Source organism: Lactuca saligna, chromosome 2, assembly GCF_052625555.1.
Source record: "Lactuca saligna cultivar CGN05327 chromosome 2, ASM5262555v1, whole genome shotgun sequence".
NCBI classification, from domain to species: domain Eukaryota; kingdom Viridiplantae; phylum Streptophyta; class Magnoliopsida; order Asterales; family Asteraceae; genus Lactuca; species Lactuca saligna.
The window spans coordinates 154,416,312-154,437,676 of record NC_136418.1 but is presented as its reverse complement, the minus strand read 5'-3'; the positions used below and the strand labels follow the sequence as shown (position 1 = coordinate 154,437,676).

Below are 21,365 nucleotides of genomic sequence, written 5' to 3'. Positions count from 1 at the left end.
TTATTATTTTTATGTGACTCTAAAACCCTCCTATGCATTTTGATTACATGGTCAGCATAGTAGTCAACAAATTCTTTGTTGTTGTAATCACCCCCATTGTCTGAACTGAAACACTTGATCTTCAAGATCATTTCATTCTCCATAGTAGATTTCCATTTCTTGAATGTGTTGAAAACCTTAGACTTCTGCTTCAAGAAATAAACCCGAACTTTTTATATGCATTCGTCAATGAAGATAACATAGTATCGGGATCCCTTAATTAAAGAGACTGAAGTGGAACCATAGACATCTAAGTGAACTAACTCCGATTTCTCAGAATTAGATGGATGACCTATCTTTATAAAAGTGGCTTTCTTCTGTCTTCCAAGGATACATGGCTCAGGAGAAGTAATTGTCACGGTCTCCAGATATGGAATTCTTCCTTTTGAGACTAGCATCTTTATTTCCTCCTTACTTACCCTTAATTCTTCAAGAGTGGGTGTTTCATATTTAGAAACCTCCACCATATATATTATACCATGTTTTTGACCTTTAGCAAGAATTAAGGCCCCTTTATTCACCTTCCATTGTTGATGACCAAATGTAACATGGTGATTCTCATTATTAAGTTGCCTTACTAATATTAATATTCTCTTTAGGTATAGAACAAACTTGACATTCTTCAAGGTAAATTTCATTCCTACATTTGTATTGAGAAGCACATCCCCAACAAATGTGATATCTAAGCACTTGTTATCTACAATTCTAACATTCCTATGTAGTGTCTGAAATTTTGCATTACATCTTTGGGCTAACTAGCATGAAACAATGCACTAGAGTTCCATGATTTAGGACTCTATTGAGTTTTCGATACATTTGTCTAAAGTTGTTTAACTAGCATGAAACAATTGAAAAAATAATTACATTGTTGCAAGTTAGTATTAGGATAATACAATCAATTCAATAGTTTATTATTATAAATTAGGGTTTGTATGTGATGCAAAGAAAACATTGAAAACAATTGCAACAATGTAATTATTTTTTCAAATCAAACAATAATAGTTATCAGGTTCAATAGAAAATAGCAGTTAGTTTATGAGATTGTTATGGATTTTAACGTCTATCAAACATCATATTTGAGCAATATGACATGTTGAAAAATGGAAATATATTAAGTATTAAGTAATACAAAAAATGTAATTCATAACAAAAATAATTTGAAAAATGGATATTCATAACAATATAAAATATACATATTTTAAAACAATATAAATAAAAATGGATTCAATAATATATTTTGATTTACACATTATTATATAATAAAAGTTATTGTAAAGAAAACCACAATAATTTGCTTGCTTGAGTTATTTATAAAGGTAAAAGGAAAAAGTATATATATATATATATATATATATATATATATATATATATATATATATATATATATATATATATATATATGATACTAAAAAATGTATTTTATAATGATATAATAAAAAATTAAGACTGAAAAATATGTCAGATATACGTTGGATCAACTGAAATTTGTATCATTATATATAGATAAAAAGTATATCTGAACTCTTCATAATAATATATTTCAATTAATATCGAGTATTATGTTATGAAAAACGTAATATGTAACAATATAAAGGAAAGAACCATACTTTATAACAGTATAAATGAAACAAATTTTAAGATCGAAAATATGTCATATCTGATATATGCAATTTTGTATTATTATATATACAAAAGGGAAAGTTTCTAAATAATATATTTGATTTATACCAAGTATTACATAAAAAAAATTATGATAAAATTCACATTACGTAGAGGTAAATAATTAATAATCTAATATTCTAAAAATAAGATAGTCTCAATGACATATTTGGATTTATACCGACTATTACGTAATATAAAAATATATTTTATAACAGTTTAAAATAAAAATAACTGTACATTAATGATAAAAAAAAAAAAAATAAAAAAAAAAAAAAAAAAAAAAAAGAAGTAGGATTTACGATCCTATATATATATATATATATATATATATATATATATATATATATATATATATATATATATATATATATATATATATATATATATATATATGGGAAAAGTGAATATACCCTTAAGGATATATAAGCTTAGGTACCCAAACTCCCCATACTACGTCGTTTTGTATCATATATATACATTGTAATTGTCTAATGTTCTTATAATTCAACTTCTAACTTGATTTCATTCAATGATTTTTATAAATTTCACATTTATTTTCCTCTTACATAATTTTCATTTTCAACTATAATATATATAGTCTAATTGATGTTCGTCAAAAAGATGTGATGTAAGAGGAAGATAATAATGAAATCTTGAAAATTTTGAAAGTAAATCAAGTTAAGGATTAAAGTTGAAGAACATTATAATAAATATATCAAACAAAATGACATATTATGATGAGTTTGGGTACCTAAGCTTACATACCCTTAAGGGTATATTCACTTTTTTCTCTCTCTCTCTCTCTCTCTCTCTCTCTCTCTATATATATATATATATATATATATATATATATATATATATATATATATATATATATATATATATATATATATATGGGTAAAGTGAATATACCTAACAACCTTATATAAGTTTAGGTACCTAACCACATCATACTACGTAATTTTGTATCATATCTGCATTGTAATCACCCAAAGTTCTTAAAATTCAACCTCATAACTTGATTGTTTCCAAAATCTTTGAACTTTCACCATTATCATCCTTCAAATGACGTCTTTCTATCGGAGACCTCCTGGTGGGCTTCATATACTACCGTTACAAATCAAATGGTGTAGGAAGAATATAATGGTGAATATCTGAAAATCTTGGAAGCAAATCAAGTTAAGGGTTGAATTTTAAGAACCTTAGACGATTGCAATAGAAATATAATGCAAAACAATGTAGTATAATGTGGTTAGATACCTAAGCTTATATAAGGTTGTTAGGTATATTCACTTTACCCTATATATATATATATATATATATATATATATATATATATATATATATATATATATATATATATATATATAGAGAGAGAGAGAGAGAGAGGATTGAGATATGTTTTTTTATCATTATATAGGGAAAAATAATTATAAAGTTTAAATGATATATTCTAATTTATACAAAATATTATGTAAGAAAAACTATAATAAGAATCATGTTAAACAGCTTAAATTAATTATAACTAGAAACTTTACCCCCGCTATGCGGGGGCCAAAAACTTTTAATGTTGTTTTCAAATCGATAAATATGACAGACGTAGAAAGTGCAAGAATGAAAAACCTAGGCTTTACCCGAGATCTTTTTTTCATGTTTTTATGAAAAAATATAAAAATTTTGACTACAAGGATCAGAAATGTCAAAACGGCTAAAGAATTAAAGGGGTAGGAATTAGCAAATTTTTAAAAAGGGATCAAAGTTGTCAAATCGTTAAAGTTTTGTGGCCAAACTTTAAATATTAAAAGGTTCCTAAAAAATGTAAAAATATTGATTGCAATGACCAAAAGTATCAAAATAAGTAAAAAAATAAGGAGCAAAGTACAGGGACCAATTCTTCAAAGAAAAAAAAAATAGTAAGTTTACTATTTTATATATATATATATATATATATATATATATATATATATATATATATATTATTGTTACATTATGAAATTTGTTAAACTAGCAAATATTGAATTTAATATTCGGTTCTCATAAAAACATTGAGAAGTTATATGACAACAAGTACACTCTATCGTCAAAATATTTTTAGTCAATTTTTTGAAATATATATATTTTCAAAGTGATTTTATATAGTTATTAATTTCACGAATATCACATTAAAAAACGATAAATTGCATCGTATGTACCACCCATGTCGAATATGTACAAGGGCTCCTCATGTGTAGGTTAAATCATGGAGCATTAGTTATATTTAGGGTGTATCAAAGTTTCAACCTTAGACCTCATTTATAAAGTTCTAACACCCTCAATCAATAGGCGTTGTTGGTGGGGGCGAATATAGATAGTATGTTTGTATCTTTATTGTTTAAACCTTTAATACTTAATTTGTTCTAAAAAATTGAGACATGTAGTTTCTTCACATCAAAGAATATTTTATGTGCCATATAAAGAGATGTAAATGTTATTGGATACAAAAAAAAAAAAAAAGGACAATCATATCTAAAAGGCATCAAAAACCAATGAGAGAATGCACTAGATCCCATTTGAACTCTGTAGTTAAGCGTGCTTGCACGAATATTAGTGTGAGGAGGTGAATAGAGCATTAAGAAGGATGGGCCAATGAGAGAATGCACTAGATCCTATTTGAACTCTCTAGTTAAGCGTGCTTGCACGAATATTAGTGTGAGGAGGTGAATAGAGCATTAAGAAGCATGGAAATGAGAAAGTTAAAGGTCCGGAAAGAATGTTAACTAATGTGTGAGTAGCTTTAGAGGAAGGAGTGTGTTCACTAACAAACCTCTTAATTTAACAGTGCTTCTAAAGACTGTTAAGATGTTAGTTGAGTAGAGATTTAGTAGTCATTTATATAGAAGAGCAAGGGAGGTGTATAAAGTCTGTTAATTAGGATGATATTGAGCTACTTAGTGTACCATGAAATTATGTGACAGAGCGTTGAATGCGAGGTTGTGTCATGAAAATGTAGTATTGGAAAATCAATTATACTTAATGTCAACATGGTCAACATTAGAAATGATCCACCTCCTAATACACCTTGTAGATCAAGAAACATACAAAAAGAAGCATGGATCCTAATATGGTGTTCATAACATGGAGAAGATGTATGATATCGTTCCACGAGAAACAATTTGGATGACTTTAGAAGCTAAAAGGGTCCCAATGAGATATGCCAATTCTACATGCGATATGTAACTTTGGTCCACCATATTTGCCTAAACTCCAACCGGTGATATAATGGAAATTATGTTGCATTAGATATTAGCTTTTAGCACATACATCTTTGCTTTGATTTTGGATTATATATAGTGTTCTATATAAGGAATGGTACCAAAAAGTGTATGATTTTTCTAAAGATATTGTGTTGATGGCAAAAGACTATGATCCTACTAAATTTTGGATTAGATACTTGGAGTAGGACTTTAAAAGAGAAAGTGTTACAAGTCAAAAGTGTCAAGATGAAATATATTTGGTATAGATTCGGTAGGGATTATAATAATAGAGGAGTATATAACAATGCATCAGAGAGAAACTACTACACCTAAAGGGTATTTAGGATCTATGATTCATACGGAAAATAGTGTTGAAAAATATGTTTCCTATTATGAAAGGTGGGTAAGCTAAAGTGGAGGGTGACAATATTAGTTTTATACGACTAAAAGCTCCCATGAACTAAAGGTAGATTTATAAGATGGTAGGTTTGACAACAATTGTGTATAGATCATAATGTTGGCTTATTGAGAATGAATTTGTGAGAAGATTGAGTTTTAGAAATAAATTTTATAATATATTTACAATTGAACATTATTAATAGGTTACAAATGGCATTGATCATCTAAAAAATAAAGGAAGAAAGATGATGGTTGCTCAAACATGTATAAAAGAAGCAACCAATTACTATGGTTATAAGAATGGAGATGGTTACAAGTAATGGTGTGAGGAAGATAGGACGCATGTAAAGGAAGTGGAAAGATAGTGTAGGTTAGGAAAGAAGGATTTTGCTCATTCCAAGGAAATAACCTTGTATATGAGTGTGGATGCTTAAAATAAGGAAAATGGAGTAGTGTGAGTCATAGTCCCTTTTTTTAATTTATATGTGTTATATACACTATTTACTTAACTATTTTTCCTCTTATTTATCTCATCTATATTGCTTGTATTTTCTTTATTTTTTACTTCCTTTTTGTATACTATTATAAGCTTGAGTTTCATATGCCAGAGGTTAATTTTTGGAAGCTAACTCTCTATTTTTAGAGAATTTGATGTCATATGACCATTTGATGTAAATAGAAAATATTCAAGTGGATGATGTTGTTCAAGTCAAATGGTGTAAATTTGTATAAGGCTAGTTTGATCCCAAAATTACGAATGATGTAGGTTAAAAAAACATGTGCGCTTAGTGGGGTATGCCCCTTGTGTTGGTCATGCTAGCATATCAACAAATAGGGTTGACGAATAATGACTTTTTAGTGTTTGGAGCAACATCCTAAAACCTAAATAGATATTTGATAAGTCATGAAAGTGGCATTGCTTCAAACCAATCTAATCAATGTTTTCATAAAAAAACTAAAGAATAAAAAAAATTGATGTTTGTTGTGCATGAATGATTGCTTGCATGTATGTTGATAACATGTTATTTTTGTTATGTTGATCAAACTAACAATTTTTTGTCAGAAAATTTTTACATAAAGTAAATGGAGAAGGTGTGTGTAAACATTGGGATAAGTATTAAACAACAAATCAAATGGGCCATTATTATATTAAGTAAATTTCGAATAAATTCAGTTATGATGATTGTTGTCTCATGATCACTCTATAGATCTGAGTGTGAAACTAATAAATAATTAGCATGGTCAAAATATAACTAAGTTGATATGGGCTATTTGGTGTTTGATATATGTCAATGACAAGCACCACACCTTATATTGCTTAATCCCTATGGAAATTATGTAGGTTGTGTAAGCAATTTGAGTATTCAACATTAGTGAGAAACTCAAAGAATATTTGGAAATATAAAAAGGAACCATGGAGTATAGTGTGAGTTATATTAAGGTAGGTGCCATTTCTTGGGATTCCAAGACAGAAACTTGCATAAAAACTTCAACAATAGAATCCAAATTTGTTGCATTTTCTACAATTGTAAAATAGGTATTACTATTAAGAAGTTTAGTATATGTAATTTTGTTATGGCCTAAATTGCTTTCACAAGTCTTTTTTCATTATGATAGTTTTCCTAATTTGGTTAAGACATATATACAGGTATAAAATCAAGTTTAAACATTTGGGTGTTAGACACAGCATGGTTAGAAATTTAGTAATGAATGTTCTGATATTGTTAAATGTGTTGAGACGCATCATAAATTAGCAAACCATTTCATTAAATAAAAAAATGAATTAGTCCACAAGTTTGTTATTTGGAATGGGATTAAAATCAACATAAACCATTGATAACATTAGAACCTAAATTCATTATAGTAATATGACACTTAAATATTGGAATACTTGATAAATCATTAGATGTATTTGTTCCAATCTACAATGGTAAAGGCTAATGCTTTGTCCTCTTAATAATTATTTGGTAAAATGTATTGTACGTTACATGATTTAAAAGAAATATCTATGTGATCGTGAAGTATAACTACACTTTAGAAAAATAGGACTTAATTTTTACGGTAGATAGTGTTGGAATCCTAAGTCGAGTAGGACTTGGAGACGAAGCAATAGCAACCTAGTTTTAGGAAACTATGTTCAAGTCGTTTCATAGTTTCCTAATTGTGATCTAATTAAAAGTCGATAGATTAGAATATATATATATATATATATACATCTTTTTTAGCCGTGTAGGGTAAGAGAGATTGTATTCACAAATTGAGTTTTGAGTTATATCTCATTTAATCAAAGAGATAGTTTGATTAATTGTTTGTGTTATACTTTCTGGACTTGAATTGGTATCAGAGCCAAGAACATAGGGCTTTGAGATCGATTTACTTACTTGTTGAACAAGGTGGTCGACATGGTAGGAGATGAAGGGTCTTCAGGCGGTGCTCCAGTGAAGGAGAAGGAGATTGGAGCGACCACAGTTCAATGTTCCATGCTCAATTCCATAAATTACATAGTTTGGTCCCTTCGTATGAAGGTCGTTTTAAGAATTCATAAAGCATGGAGTATTATCGAACCAGGAATAGAGAAAAATAATGAGAAGGATTACCTGGCAATGGGATTATTATATCAGGCGATCCCGGAATCATTAATCATGCAAATCGGAGAAGCCGAGTCTTTGAAGGCTTTTTGGGATGCAATCAAGGCTCGTCATGTTGGGGTTGACTGGGTCAAAGAAGCAAGATTCAAACCCTAACCTTCGAATCTGATAGGATGAAGATGACGGAATCGGAATCGGTCGATAGTTTTGTCGGAAAGCTGTCCAAAATTGCGTCTCAATCAGCATCACTTGGTGAAACGATTGAGGAATCGAAGATGGTTAAGAAATTTCTTAAATCCTTACCGAGAAAGTACATCCATATTGTCACCTCTTTGGAACAGGAATTGGATTTGAAAACTGTTGGCTTTGAAGATGTAGTAGGGCGGTTAAAATCATATGAGGAGCGGATTAGGGAGGACGAGATCGGTGGTGAGGATCAAACGAAGGTCTTGTTTTTCAACCATGGTGGGAGTTCGAATCGGTAGAATCACACAGGGACAAAGGGCAAATGGAAAGGGGTTGGTAGATCGGTTGGGTATAATCAAAGAAACGGATACGGATCTGGATCAGGTGGATCAAATGGTTCAAATGGGCCCAAATCCAATCGCAACCCACACAGAAATAAATCCAATAATTCAACACAAGCCCAAGGTGGGAAGTCCAATTCTAATTCTGATCCGAACCGCAAACCAAGAAAAGACTGGTCCAAAATTATTTGTTACCGGTGTGATAAACCGGGCCATTTTGCATCTCAATGTCCGAACCAAATTAAATAATTACAAGAAAGTAATTTTGCAGAATATGACGATACCGACGAGACCGTATTTTTAAACAAAGAAAATGTGATACCGTCTCGATACGACTCACAAGATAACGACATATGGTACTTGGATAACGGGGCAAGAAATCACATGACAAGAAACCGGTCATTTTTCTCCGAGTTTGATGAAGGTATAACCGGGACGGTTAAATTCGGAGATAATTCGTGTGTAAAAATCAAGGGAAAAGGTGTTATACTTTTCCAAGGCAAAAGGGGGTCAAAAAAGGTTGATGACGGAGATTTACTACATACCGGATCTCAAGAACAATATTATTAGTCTTGGACAAGCAACTAAATCCAGGTGTGATATTTAAATGAAAGATAACTATTTGACCATGCACGATGCCGATAATTGCTTATTAATGAAAGTACAAACAACTCCAAACCGACTATAGAAAATAAAATTACAAATTGGAGTTCCTATTTGCCTTCATTAGAGACTAAGTGAAGATACGTGGCGATGGCATGCAAGACTTGGGCACATCAATTTCGAGACAATGAAAAGGATGTCCAAGAAAGGTTTAGTCAAAGGGTTACCCAAATTTGATCATGAGAATCAATTATGTAAGTCTTTCTTGGTGGGCAAGCAAACAAGAAAGTCATTCCCGAATATGACGACATACAAAGCAAAGCAACCATTGGAATTAGTTCATGTAGATTTATGCGGTCTGATCACGCCGACAACCAAGGGTCAAAATCGATATATTTTTACACTAATTGATGATTTTTCACAATTTATGTGGATTTATCTCATGAAAGAAAAGAGTGAGGTGTTTACACACTTCAAAAAATTCAAAGCTTTAGTGGAGAATGAAATTGGAAAGCCTTTGAAAGTGTTTAGAAGTGATTGAGGAGGTGAGTTTACTTTTCTCAAGTTTAATTCAATTGGAAAGCCTTTGAAAGTGTTTAGAAGTGATCGAGGAGGTGAGTTTAATTCTTTTTGTGATCAAAACGGAGTCAAACGCCACTTTACCGCCCCATATTCTCCAAAACAAAACGGAATTGTGAAACGAAGAAACCGAACACTTATGGACACGACACGAAGTATAATGAAGGCAATGCATGTTCCAAACTACTTATGGGGAGAAACGGTAAATCACTCTAGAAATCTAATCAATCGCGTTTACACAAGAGTCCTCGGTGATACAACTCCATACGAAAAGTTGTATAAAAGAAATCGAATTTAGAAAACGTTTGTATATTTGGGTGTCTAGCACATGAAAAGGTTGAACCGGTTAAGCTAAAAAAGTTGGATGCAAGATCAAGACCACTAGTGCATTTGGTTTTGAACCGGGTACGAAAGCTTATCGGTTATTTGACCCGGTGACACAAAAAATAATCATAAGTTGAGATGTTATTTTTTATGAAACCAAAGGGTAGGATTGGATTAAAGAAGCAGGAATCAACAATGAAGAACCATACTCATTTATAATACCATTGGACTACCCAGAATGTGAGACGAGCAACAATCAAGGAAACGAGGTAAACAATGACCCAATGGAGTCGACTAAATTGGATCATGAGATTGGAGACGGAGCTGAAGTACAAGATAATAAACAAGTCTGATAAATAATAATGTTCAACAAGGAGCTACAAACCAAAGGCCCTCGAGAACAAGAGTACCTCCAAGATAATGAACAACAAAGTCCAATAAATAATAAGGTTCAACAAGGAGCTACAAACCAAAGGCCCTCGAGAACAAGAGTACCTCCAAGACGATTTCAAGATTATGAACTTGATAATGATAATCTTGAAGAACTTCTTCTTACAACCAATGACGAGTCGGTATCGGTTGAAGAAGCGAAGAAAGAACTAGAGTAGGTCAAATCCATGGATGCAGAAATTAATTCGATAAACAAGAATAATACTTGCACTCTCCTAAACAAGCCTATGTATGTGAAGCCAATTAGACTCAAGTGGGTGTTCAAATTGAAGAAAAATGCAGACAACACCATTAGTAAATACAAGGCAAAGTTGGTTGCTAAAGGTTACGTGCAACAACCCGGTATTGATTTTCAAGAAGTATTTGCTCCGGTAGATCGAATTGAACCCATCTGGTTTCTTATAGCCTTAGCCACTACTAATGGGTGGGAGCTTCACCACTTAGATGTTAAAACGGCGTTCTTACATGGAGAATTAAAGGAAACCGTTTATGTATTGCAACCGGAAGGTTATATAAAGAAAGGCAACGAGCATAAAGTATATTGCCTTACGAAAGCACTATATGGTCTAAGACAAGCACCTCAAGCATGGAACACGAAGCTTGACGAGATTTTGAAGAGTATGAAATTTCAAAAGTGCATGAAAGAACCATCGGTGTACCAGAAAAGTGAAGGATCTAATTTGCTAATTTTAGCAATTTATGTTGATGATTTATTTGCCACAAGTACAAATTTGAGCATGATCAAGATGTTCAAATTTGAGATGTCCAAGAACTTTGAAATGTCGGATCTTGGAAGATTGACTTATTACCTTGGCATTGAAGTTAATCAAGAGAAACCGAGGATTACTATAAACCAAGAAGCGTATGCTCAACACATTCTAAAAGAAGTTGGTTTACATGATTGTAATCCGACCCACATTCCAATGGAACCGGGAAATAAATTGTCAAATGCCGAAGACGAACTCGAAATTGACCCGACACAATATCGAAAAGTGGTAGGATGTCTTAGATATCTCTTGCAAACAAGACCTGATATGGCATGTGCGGTTGGAGTTTTTAGCCGATACATGCAATGTCCAAGAGAGTCACATGGCGAAGCAATTAAACACGTTCTAAGGTACTTACGATGAACAAATGGATACGGAATCAAGTATGAGAGGATGGGACAAATGCTACTTATTGGTTATAGTGATAGTAGTCACAATGTTGACCCGGATGACGGAAAAGGCACAATCTGTCACATTTTCTACTACGGGTCATCTCCGATAACATGGTGCTCACAAAAGCAATATATCGTAGCTTTATCATCTTGCAAGTCGGAGTTCATGGCAGCCACGGCGACCACATGTCCAGCAATATGGCTTCAAGATTTGCTTGGAGAATTAATGAACAAAGCACAATAGAAAGTGGTTCTTAGAGTTGATAACAACTCGGCTATCAAACTAACAAAAAAAATCCCATTTTTCATGGAAGAAGTAAACACATTCACACGAGGTTTCACTTTATTCGTAATTGTGTTGAAATGAACAAGTAGAAGTGGAGTACATTCCAGGTGAAGAACAAAAGGCAGACATTCGTACGAAACCGTTAGCTCGAACCAGGTTCAAGGAAATGCGGAGCTTGATCGGAGTTGAAGAATTTGCTAGAAGGACTTAGAGATTCGGGGGTGATTGTTGGAATCCTAAGTCGAGTAGGACTTGAAGACCAAGCAAAAGCAACCTAGTTTTAGGAAACTATGTTCAATTCGGTTCCTAGTTTCCTAATTGTGATCTAATTACAAGTCGGTAGATGAGAATATATATATATATATATATATATATATATATATATATATATATATATATATATATATATAGTTTAGCCATGTACGGTAAGAGAGATTATATTTACAAATTGAGTTTTGAGTTATTTTCTCATTTAATCAAAGAAATAGTTTGATTAATTGTTTGTGTTGTACTTTTTGGACTTGAGATAAGGAGATATAACTTTATAATTGGCTCATCATTATTTACTAGATAAGTGTAGAAATTTATGTGTATTTTATCTTTAAGTATTTAATGATAAATTCAATCCTAATGACACCTCGAGAGTAGTTAGGATACGTAAAATAATGTTACAAAAATTGATCAATTCGACATTTGCATTTATACACAAGTTCGTTTTTGTTTACATTATTGTAAAAATTCAAGGGTTATACTAATATGGAGGAGGGTTGTTGCTCATTTTAGTGTCACCTAACTGTTTGATGTAATTAGAATTTATACACATGTCAAAGAAGACTTGGACTATGATGTAATAAGATTTAGATACATATATAAGACTAGTTTGACTCCAAACACGAAGAATGATGTGGGTCAAAGGGAAGAGGTCATTGTGGTGTTATATTGGAATGGATTTTGACCATGGAAAATATTCATTTTCCAAACCTCAATGAACCTTTAACTACCATTCAGAAACCTTTCAAAACCTTCTAAATGCTTATGAAGTGAAGTTCCCTTCTAAACTTGAGAAGTTGAAATCCTTGATTGAGATGTTTGTGAACCTTCTAAAAACTTATCAAGTGAATTACCCTTTTGTATTTCTGAAGTTGAAGCCCATGATGGCCATGTATGAGTGCCTTCTAAAGATTTTAAAAGGTGGTGTGCCTTCTGAATAATTTAGAAGGTGAGATTTTATGAACTAATCAAATCTTACTGGTTTGATCCCAAGTGTCTATAATTGTTTGTAGCTTTTAAAAAACCGTCAATTCATTATCCTTATCCATTTTATATGTACAATGGGTAGATATACTAAGTAAATGTCATAATTTTGGCTCTTCTACAAATTTAAACCTTTCATACATGAACTTACTTTGTTGCTTCGTTTTTGTGCGTAAGAACTTGAAGTGTTATCTTGTAGATTATCTTGTATCAAAGTTTTTTATACCCAGGAAAAAGGTCAAATTATCGATTAAGGAAAGATAAATTATACATGATTCATAAGATATTCATGAACCATTATCATCAATTTGCTCTTATTTCATCCCCTGGTTTTGAACATTTACCTTTGAGTGGAGCTACGATTATCTATATCTAATCTCCACCTTACCTCATTGTTATGTGATTTGGGTATTGTTGTTGTTTGGAATTTGGATTTAGTTTTTCGTAAAATGGTATACATTGTATATAAAAAGTATTAAACTCTAATTTATGTGTAGCTATTAAAGCCAGACCCCATGGTGGTGGCTACAAAACTTCTAGCACGTAAGCAGTTTATAGATAGTGGAAAACAATTCAACATGATTGCTGCTTCATGGATTCAGTTCATGATTCATGATTGGATTAACCACCTTGAGTCAACACAACAGGTTCGATTGGATTACATTTATTGATTCATGCCAACAACCTATATATATAATCTTCTAATGAACGCCACTTAACTATATATTTACTTCCAAAGATCGAACTTAATGCACCTAGAGAAGTAGTTGGTCAATGCCCTCTAAAATCCTTCAAATTCTACAAGACGAAAGAATTTGATACTGGTCTCAGTGATATCAAGAAAGGTCATCATAACACCAGAACTCCTTGGTGGTATTATTTCTTCCAAAACTATGATTTTTCTTTTAGATTTGTGACATTAAGTTTAAATTATGAAGTTAAGATTTGTGTTTATAAACATTTTATATATATAATATGAAGCTAAGAGGCTTATACATATAGGGACGGGAGTGTAATATATGGAAACAATTTGAGAGAATTGTGGCAAGTGAGAACATTCAAAGATGGGAAGCTCAAGATAGCAAAAGATGGTCTCCTCCAACATGACAACAATGGATTGCCCATAGCAGGTGATATTCGTAACAACTGGATTGGTGTTTCTACTTTGCAAGCCCTTTTTATCCAAGAACACAATGCCATTTGTGACACGTTAAAGGTATCTACTTGCATCCATTAATTTTAAATTAAATAAACATATTTAGCTCTTACAATATAGTTATGAAAACCAGAAAGAATATTGTGATTTGGATGATGAACATTTGTATCGCCACGCAAGACTAGTGACTTCTGCAGTGATTGCCAAGATCCACACCATTGATTGGACTATTGAACTTCTGAAAACGGACACGCTTGCTGCCGCAATGAGAATTAATTGGTAATTAAATCAATTTTTTAAGTTAAAGTATTACTAGCATAGATTATGTTGAAAATTGATTAATTCAGGCATGGCATGTTGGGGAAGAGATTCAAGGAGACAGTTGGGCATGTTGGAGGAGCTGTGTTGGGAGGTCTTGTAGGGTTAAAGAAACCTAATAACCATGGGGTACCCTACTCATTAACGGAAGAGTTTACAAGTGTTTACAGAATGCATTCGCTTTTACCTGATCAGCTTTTCATTAGGGATGTGAGTTCAAAGCCAGGACCTAATAAGTCTCCAAGATTGAGCAAAAAGTAAGTTTTCACACCGGTACTAATTATATTCCCGATAGAACTTTTAAGTTATTATAGTAAATTTACAGGGTTGACATGATAAATTTAATTGGGAAGAACGGAGAGAAGGAATTGTCAAAAATTGGATTCATAACACAAATGGTATCAATGGGTCATCAAGCATGCGGTGCACTTGAGCTATGGAATTATCCGATGTGGCTTAGGGATATTGTTCCCCAAAACATCGATGGCACAGATCGGGTCAATCATGTTGACTTACCCTCACTCGAGAGTAAGTATCATTTTTCTTTCACTAAACATACTCGTTATATGAAGTCCATTTTGACATATTTGCAGGATTAATTTTAGTTAGATACGGAGACAGATCTCTAAAAGTATAATAATAGAGAAAAACCCGGTGTCTTAATAATAATGGTTAAAAGAAAAGGAGGATGCAATAATAAAAATATGTTGCTATTTTCAAGCATTTAGTTGTTAATTTATTAAGAAAACTGTGGTGCAGTTTATAGGGACAGGGAACGGAATGTAGCAAGATACAATGAGTTCCGTAGATCACTTATGTTGATCCCCATCTCCAAATGGGAAGATCTAACGGATGATATAGAAGCAATTGCCACATTGCGTGAAGTATACAATGATGACATTGAACAAGTGGATCTGTTGGTAGGAATGGCCGCTGAGAAAAAAATCAAGGGATTCGCCATAAGCGAAACAGCCTTTGTAATATTCATAATCATGGCATCAAGGTAACCTCACACAATTTTAAAATGAAAACTGAGAACAAACAAATAGAAATAGAAGCAAACTGACTTGTGGAAGTAAACTGTAGGAGACTTGAGGCAGACCGATTTTTCACTAGTGATTACAATGAAGAGGTGTATACAAAAAAAGGGCTTGAATGGGTCAACACAACAGAGAGTTTAAAAGATGTGCTGAATCGACATTATCCAGAGATGACTGATACTTGGATGAACTCAACAAGTGCTTTTTCAGTATGGGATGCTTCACCAGAGCCTCGTAATCATGTACCCTTGTATTTCCGTGTTCCTAAGTAACACACTCACTCTTCAATCTTCATGTTCCATTCCATTCCATTGCATGTATATGTATATGTATATGTATAATATAATATTACTCTAGTTTTTATTTCTTAAAAAATAACACGAGTGTAGTGTTTGTGTGGGTTTAAAGTTTGAATAAAGTAAATGTAGTCATAATTGGTGAATGGAATATCAATATACCAAACTTTTGGCTGTGTAGTAACTAGTAAGTATGAAATAAAACTGCAAAACAAGAAAACTAATTAACCTAACAAACAAAGAGTAGTAGTTAAATATCTACACTGGAAATCCTCTTCTTCTTCTTCTTCTATGATGGTCACTCTCTCTCAGATGGATAGAACGCTCCGATTCCGGTTGGCCACAAGACCTGAAAAAGCAATCACGGATTCCAGGGTTTCAATATATAATAATAAATTATGGAATGTCAATACTAAACACAAAACTCACCATAGGGTATGCTGGAATTGAACTAGTATTTTCTACTGCCATGATGGATGTTTATAGCTGTTAATCCTACTATCGCCATCCCAGCCATCAACAGGCTCTTTCCTCTTAAATACTCCACCACCGCCGCCGCCACTGGCCGCCATCTGCTGAAACATCTTCAACTGTTCATCACCAAGAGGAAGCTGTCTCAATCCTGAAGGCAATGTCTCATCCGGACCTCCGGGACCCGAGTTCAAATCCAGACCATGGGTTCCCCATTTTTTGTTATCGTTACTCGATCCGCCAGGTAGACCCATAACATAAGGCCTGTAATTTGAAGATGAAAGTGGGCCCACCAGTTGCGAGGGTATTGTTGGGAAACAAATTGGCCCAGGCCCAGGCCCAGCGGATGACCCCACAAACGCTGGTGACACTGTATTTGAAGGCATAGAGAAATTAGTTTCAAATGGGAAACCTGGGAATTGGAATGGTGCTGCGGATGAAAAAGCAACTGCAGGAGAAGATGATAACACAGGCCCTCTAAATAATTCAGGATTAAACGGAGTGCCAGAAGCAGAAGCAGAAGCCATAGGAGTTAACATTCTTTGTGGCACTGGCATGGAATAACTCTGTGCTGGAATCGGAATTGCTGGGTATGTACTACTTGGTGGAAACCAGGAATGGAAGTTTCCCACGTCTATGTTCCCCATTTTGACACTAGGAACATTAGGCAAAAACTGAATACCGTTTCTGGAATGTGGTATTGATTCACTGCCAATTTCTTCAATTCCAGGCCCGTTGTTGAGATCAAACCCGGAAGAAAGAAGAGACCTTGGAGGGATTTGTGGTCTGCTAAAGCTAACCATTAACGGGCCCACATCGGGAGTTTCTTCACATGCATTTAAATCGAGATCGAGCCCTCCTTTGTTCCTGGAATCCATGTATTTTGACGATGGTGGATTGTTTTGGTTTTGGTTGTTGACAATGACATCATCAGCAACACCAACATTGAGGTCAAAGTCCAAAAACTCACGGGCCTTTCGAGGCTCAGCTGGACGAAATGCACTGGTGGCAGCAGATCCCTTCCACCCAAGCTCAGCCTTGCCTTTTAACAGATTCTCAGATGATAAAAAAGGTCCTTTAGCAGCTGCTGCTACAGTAACCGAAGCAGCCCGGTTTCCCCCCACAACAGAACTTGCAGAATGTAATGAGCTATGCCTTTCCATATCATCACTAGGAACAACTTCATTCAAGTCAAAATCCAGCTTCACTGTCTTTTCTGACACAGGAGGCGCTGATGTGGAGACAGATGGGCCCGACCCATCTCCCTCTTGGGCCTCCTTTTTATCTACATTTTCACTGCTCTGCAGCAGGACAGAAGAATCAGGATCCGTATTTTCTTTCTCCTCAAACTGCTCTAAACTAACATGGCCACAAGATGGTTTCAGCAATTCAGAATCCACGTCATCATGCTCTTTCTGCGATGATTTCTTTTCATTCTCATGCTTATCTGATGATGACCTGGAAGAAGGTTCATTATTGACATGTGTCTCGACCTTTCCACTTATACCTGTTGCATCTGCTGCTGATGGAGCAGGCCCTACCTCAGGTGCCATAGGTACAGCATTACTGTTTTCCGCCAACCTGGCATGCTCATGACCATTGCTGACTTTAACATTATCTTCAACTTGGGAACCATCTTCAATTGATTGTCTGGGATTGCCATTATCTTCAGAGCAAGTGTCTTCAGGTAAAGGTTGTTTGTTTTCAGGGGAACATGATGATGTTGCCACGTCAGACCTAGACATCTCACCAGCAGCCACACTGGCAAGAAGATTCATTCCAACATCATTGCCAGCTGGCAAAGACGTGTTAACTTCAGAAAACTTCGCACAGCTTTCAACCAATGCATTTATAGAGCTGTAAGACGCTTCATGTGACTTCCCTGATTTTAGTGTCCCACTCCCACCTGATGTTGAGTCAGCACCTTTGGATGCCTCGGCATCACCATCGTCAGCATCACAGCCAACCAATCCTTCTTTCCCTTTACATAAATCCATATCCATAGCTACCACATTGTTGTCTGGTGGTGTGTCCCCTTTTCCCTTTGGCCTCCCACTCCCATCAAGATGATCTTCAACAGATCCACCACTGGCTGTGTGTGCAGGGCTTCTTCCCGTGTTCGGCAGCCGGACAATAAGTCTCTGGCTGTTGTGTATGTTTTCTTCAGTTGCCCTTTCAGGTGTGGCTCTAAATGGTGACCCCTTACCAGAAGCAGAAGGGCTAGAACTGCTACTCTTTTCCTGTTTAACTGTGACATCTGAAGGAGCAATGCCAGGTGGCACTGGTCCCGGAAGTTTTGTAGGGCTAGGAGATTCCGGCGACTTGACGATAGCTTCACCGGAACTATGCTTACCCTGAGCTTTCACTACAGAAGGTTGTGAAGAAGAAATCTTGACTTGTTTGACCATATGAGGGGACACTTCAGGCATCATTTGCTTGTTTGACCAGGAACCCGAACCTGCACGTCTTGTACCAGATCTTGTTTCAATGATATTCATTTGCTCGACTCGTTTTCTTTCAATCATATTCATTTCAGCTTCAACACTTTTCTTCCACGTGTCAACTAAACACTTAGCTTTCTTCAAAATCTCAGGGTTTTTATGGCTACGTAAGTGATTAACAGACTTACCGACATTACAAGTCTGCAAAGCATGAATATTCACAGGTAACCTGTCAAGTGCACGAAGCAAAGCAAAAAGAAACTCCTCCACAGATAAATCACCCTCTTTAGGACTACCATCACTAATCTTCCCCTTGTGGAACTCTTGAAGCCATTCATCTAAAATAAGCAAACCCCTAAGCTGAACAAACCGACTAAGGCAATCAAAACTGTCAGTAGCTGATATGACATTAACAAGCATAATTCTGGAAGCCAGGTCAACTTTCTTGTCACCACTCTCAGGCTGCATCAGCTGTATTATTTTCTCAACACCTTCAAAATCCACCAACCCTCCTTTATCTGTAATTTTGGCAATCTCAGCTTTTAACATGTCTTCAGGTCTAAATTGACCAGAGTCTGAAGTCTGCTCTCTTTTCTTACCCTTTACCTGTGGTGTCCCATTTGGACCAGGACCAGGACCAGGACCAGGACCATTTAAAGGTTTTGGGGAATGGCCTCCATACATTTCTACTCTTGTCTTATCTAAAAGCTGGTCTACTACTTCTTGTCGTTCCTGCGTCAGAAAAGACTACATAACCAATCAAGAGGATTTTCAACAGACGAAAAAGAAAGAGAAAACTAAGCTAGCTACAATACTTACATTAAGATAATCTTGATCAGTTAGCCACCATAAACGCTTAGTCTCAACATCATAAACTCGTCTGCACACAAATGATGATACCCTTGAAGGAAGTTCAACACCTTTACGAAGGAATGCGACTTTACACGGATGAAGTAGTGATGCAGCAGGTATTTTATCTTGGTGAAAGGAGTAAAAGACCTCGTTTGGTGCTGCTTCAAGAGAGGCACCTTTTAAAAGCTTCACGTCAGAAGGGCGGTAAAGCCAATTCACACTCAGGCTTAGATTGTCTTCTTTATCTACAATTAATCTACGAATTATACCAACAAATGGAGGGGAATCATGGGGTGGTTTGAACAGTGCACAGCCACCAACATGAATCTTGCGTCCATCCTGAAACAAATGTGTTGGATTTAGATACCAATAATCAAAGATGGATAAGAAAGAGAATCAAGATTTCAGAAAGTATGTTAATTTTCATAACTCAACATATGTTGTATGTTAGCTTTCCTTAAGAGACCTCAGAATATATAATTATGCATTCACAATGGCATCTAATTATATATAAAAATCTTGTTGCAACCCCTGAGAACCGCTTGCCAGCCTTGCAAACATGAAGTGATGCATATCTATAATACATTCCACCACTCATTGCAGAATTTAGTAACAAAATATACCTCTATCAACAAACACAGATAAACACATCCGAAGATAGAAGATATTGAATCTCCTAAGTCCTAACTGCATGAGTAATATAGCATATCATGTAAATTGAATAAAGCGGGCATATTAAATTTACTGCATATTGAAAAGGGAAGTGATTCCTAAACAACAATTTTTTTTCCATACACAACAAACAGAACCGGATAAAGTGGGCATATTAAATTTACTACGTACTGAAAACAGAACGTAGAGAAAAGCAAACGCAGGAAGGATGTGGTATTGTCGTTCCAATCAATTCCAAGATGCAAATAGCAAGCAAAGGTCATGCTGATTCACTTGGCATCAATACAGGAAATAACGGATATTGAAATATTTCTAAATGTATATGTATAGCATGGATACGCGATGACTGGAATAAGAAATTACATACTTTGGAGAAAGAGTTAGAGTCAATGAATACGGAGGACTTAATGGGAGCGACTAGAGACGGCGTGGAGGGAGAGGGGACCGACCACATGTGCCGCCGGTTGAACCACAGCTCACCTTCCCACCGCCCATACATAACAGCCTTCTTCCATCATAATCATCAACGGCGTCGCTTTTCGTAAAATATAATCCTTCTTCTCCGTACTGCGCGACGAGGACCATCAATTACCGGCGCCAATCTTTTGATCCCCTTTCTAATAAATTAAAAACCCTAAGTCTATGAACTGATTGATCCTGGATGAGAACAGTATGCAGGTCAGCACATCGAGATCGGTGATTTGAATAACAGAATCCCTCGAAATCAGAGCTAAATCAATCATGAAAAAGTAGACGTGGTATGGGTTCGAATTAGGGCTTATGTGTCTAAGACTTGGTGAAACGAATTCGTTAACGAATAAAGGGGATAAAATTGTAGATCTACGAATTGGGGATGTCTCTGGACCGGATTTGGACCTAGCTGAGAATTCACGGAGAGAGTTGAAAACTTTTGGAGAGAGTGAGCGGATGGCGCCGATGCAATGAATGACGATGCTACGCCCAAACGAAGAATTAACGAGGCAGGTGCGGTGGTGTGATTGTTAATCGTTGTCAAG

The 21,365-nt window shown here is 34.9% G+C and overlaps 2 protein-coding genes across 3 annotated transcripts in view; one reads left to right on the top strand and one right to left on the bottom strand.

The window, feature by feature from the left end:
• LOC145032221 (alpha-dioxygenase PIOX-like) overlaps positions 1 to 16,093 on the top strand; it is a 26,128-nt gene extending 10,035 nt beyond the window's left edge. The window contains exons 3-10 of the mRNA XM_078980966.1: positions 13,601 to 13,750; positions 13,843 to 13,976; positions 14,106 to 14,319; positions 14,393 to 14,538; positions 14,607 to 14,834; positions 14,903 to 15,105; positions 15,337 to 15,580; positions 15,664 to 16,093. Coding sequence (XP_078837092.1) covers positions 13,601 to 13,750; positions 13,843 to 13,976; positions 14,106 to 14,319; positions 14,393 to 14,538; positions 14,607 to 14,834; positions 14,903 to 15,105; positions 15,337 to 15,580; positions 15,664 to 15,889 — 1,545 coding nt within the window. The 3' untranslated portion in view covers positions 15,890 to 16,093. The remainder of the gene's footprint in view (positions 1 to 13,600; positions 13,751 to 13,842; positions 13,977 to 14,105; positions 14,320 to 14,392; positions 14,539 to 14,606; positions 14,835 to 14,902; positions 15,106 to 15,336; positions 15,581 to 15,663) is intronic.
• Positions 16,052 to 21,365, bottom strand: LOC145032220 (uncharacterized). 2 transcript variants are annotated; one of them, XM_078980963.1, is made up of 4 exons: positions 20,717 to 21,365; positions 19,645 to 20,016; positions 16,343 to 19,572; positions 16,052 to 16,262 (listed from the first exon to the last, which is right to left on the bottom strand). In XM_078980963.1, the coding sequence occupies exons 1-3, from the start codon at positions 20,846 to 20,848 to the stop codon at positions 16,375 to 16,377; spliced, it is 3,702 nt and encodes a 1,233-aa protein (XP_078837089.1). In that variant the 5' UTR covers positions 20,849 to 21,365; the 3' UTR covers positions 16,052 to 16,262; positions 16,343 to 16,374. The 2 variants fall into 2 exon arrangements, with proteins under 2 accessions (XP_078837089.1, XP_078837091.1); XM_078980965.1 differs by having other exon boundaries at positions 16,343 to 19,557.

Excerpts from the sequence above, each read along its gene's own strand:
- LOC145032220 (XM_078980963.1), bottom strand. The coding sequence starts at position 20,848 with ATGTATGGGCGGTGGGAAGGTGAGCTGTGGTTCAACCGGCGGCACATG. Across the intron at positions 20,017-20,716 it reads ACTCTAACTCTTTCTCCAAA|GATGGACGCAAGATTCATGT; the intron begins GTATGTAATTTC and ends CATTTGTTTCAG. Across the intron at positions 19,573-19,644 it reads CTGATCAAGATTATCTTAAT|TCTTTTCTGACGCAGGAACG; the intron begins GTAAGTATTGTA and ends TTGGTTATGTAG.